At 44.0% G+C, this 2,207-nt stretch overlaps 1 protein-coding gene across 1 annotated transcript; it reads right to left on the bottom strand.

The window, feature by feature from the left end:
* Positions 1 to 401: 401 nt before the first annotated feature.
* Positions 402 to 1,960, bottom strand: LOC136485570 (uncharacterized). Its single transcript, XM_066482422.1, has 2 exons — positions 1,847 to 1,960; positions 402 to 1,606 (listed from the first exon to the last, which is right to left on the bottom strand). The coding sequence occupies exon 2, from the start codon at positions 1,545 to 1,547 to the stop codon at positions 1,020 to 1,022; it is 528 nt and encodes a 175-aa protein (XP_066338519.1). The 5' UTR covers positions 1,548 to 1,606; positions 1,847 to 1,960; the 3' UTR covers positions 402 to 1,019.
* Positions 1,961 to 2,207: the final 247 nt, after the last annotated feature.

Below are 2,207 nucleotides of genomic sequence, written 5' to 3'. Positions count from 1 at the left end.
CCATGCATATGGTGGGCTGTTCGATGAAAACCTCAAGCATTGTTTAGTTGAAAAGAAATAAGAAACACAGCTTATACCAGCACAAAAGACAAGAGTTTTACTTAACATAGATGGCAAATGCACATGAATAATGTCCTTAGCATAGGGAAGGAAGTACTGGAGAAGCAACAGTACCAGGAGGTTTGAGGGGAGAGGGAAGGTAGGAAAAAAAGTTGGCAGAAGGCGCTGATAGAAAACCTACAACCCCACACAACAAACAGTACAAATAATATTTCTGACTGCTGCACTGGGCAAACTTGTCCGGGTTTAAATATAATTGAGGCTCTAAATTCTGGAGGTCCAGCAAACCTTTTTCTAGCACTCTGAGAAAAAAGCATATACTATTAATGGCATAACAGGAAACACTGACGGTGAAACATAATTCATTGCAATTATAACTCAGGGAACAATTCATAGAGGTGCAAACCATCAAACCTACAATAGCATTGACCACAAAGACTAAGGTTTATACACTGCTGAAGTAAGTTCAACAAATATTTCTTTGATCACAAGACCATAGGACACAGCATAGTAGAGGTATAAAACAAACACCAAAAAAAAATATTGCCTAAGTGTCAAAACTTGTGAAAAGAACAGGAGACAAAATTTCTGAAAAATCTCAAACTAAGGTACCTGATGCAGAGGAGGTATGCTTTATAACTTTGGGGTAATTTATGGATAAATGTTATTCAACTGCATCTGTAAGATTCTTTTTTTGTTAAAAAAAAGTTCAATGCCGACGGCTAGGCCTAGGCACGAACCCAACCTCTTTCATGTTTGTGAAAGACAGTTCAGTTTTACTAAACTAAGATTCATTTGTAAGACTATGTGTCTTCTCATACCTTAAAAGAGAAATTAAACTTTATTTTATCTTGAAATTTTGCAAGGCCATAGAGCAAAACCTCCCCTAGCATTTGGTTTGAGAAATTTCAAAAACTTTGTCACCTGGTTTTCAGCTGTTTTGAACACTTGTTACAGGCTCAGTTTAGTCTTTTGACCGCTCCCCCTCTGCCGCTCTTGGTGACCCCAGGGCGGCGCCTCCGCCGTCCACCACCACCTCGAAACCTTTGATGTACCACATCCTCTTCTTCCTCCTCGTCGTCGTCCGTGGCTTTGTATGTAACATAACCTTTGGTCTCATACTCGTGCCTAGCCTTCTCCTGGCATGACCTCATGAAGTCATGATGATGCCTGGTAAATGTATCACAAACCATGAACAAGGTTCTCAGATCCTTGTACTTCTCCTTGTCCTCCTCCTCTAGCAACTCAAGGCCTTTGTGCTCATCTAAAGGTCTGCACTTGTAGTTGAGGATCATCTGCACCTTATGTGGTGGCATCACGCAGAGCTTCTTCTTCTTCTTCTCTTCCTTTTCCTCCCTCTCCTCCATTTTCTTGATATACTCTTCTGCTTGGGTGCAGTAAAACTTGCATTCGTCCGGGATCCGGGCGTAAAGGTCGTCTAGGTCAGCCATAGCTTTCTCCATCTCCTCAGCCGTACACTCTGCCATTGCAATTGCTCTCCCTTGCCTACAGCCAAACTTTTGATCCCTGGATCTCTCGCGAGACCCTGCAAATCAATTAAATCGATTCAAGGTTCAGCGAAAAGTCAGGACCCATCGGGGGATATATATAGCTCCCAGCCTGCACCGAGCTGGAAGATTGATTTTGACGCGAACTCCGCATCGGAGTCGAATCCATGACGCGATAGGAAGGAAACCGACCCGGAAATCGACCTTAATCGACGACTGTGCAAAAAGATATCGGAAATTACTTACATATACTGGTAAAACAAGGAGTATTAACGTACCTGCTGCCCTCGCCGCCGGCGAGTGTGGATGACCTAGCAAAGGGGAAGAGGAAGAGGCGGCGCACTGCGGAGTCCCGAGAGGCCGCCGGCTGCGGTGCCCATCAGATGGACCGGATCCTGTGCCTAGCTGAGGCCCATCATAAGAAAAGGCCCACTTGGTGGCCCTGGCTCGGTTGGCAACCTACGTTGTGAGGCCCTTCCTGTCTTTCCGATGGTCTCCAGCCATCAGAGTTCTGGAATTGCATGAGCCTTCCTTTTCCCTGCTTGAGCAAGAAATGCAGTTCAGTATTCCATTAGGCTGCTACTGCAATACTGATATTATAATTTTAATCTATACAATTGTTTATATCAATATTGTTTG

This window comes from Miscanthus floridulus, chromosome 10, assembly GCF_019320115.1.
Source record: "Miscanthus floridulus cultivar M001 chromosome 10, ASM1932011v1, whole genome shotgun sequence".
Taxonomy (NCBI): Eukaryota; Viridiplantae; Streptophyta; class Magnoliopsida; order Poales; family Poaceae; genus Miscanthus; species Miscanthus floridulus.
Note: the sequence above shows the minus strand (reverse complement) of the source record. Positions and strands in the feature narration are given on the sequence as shown.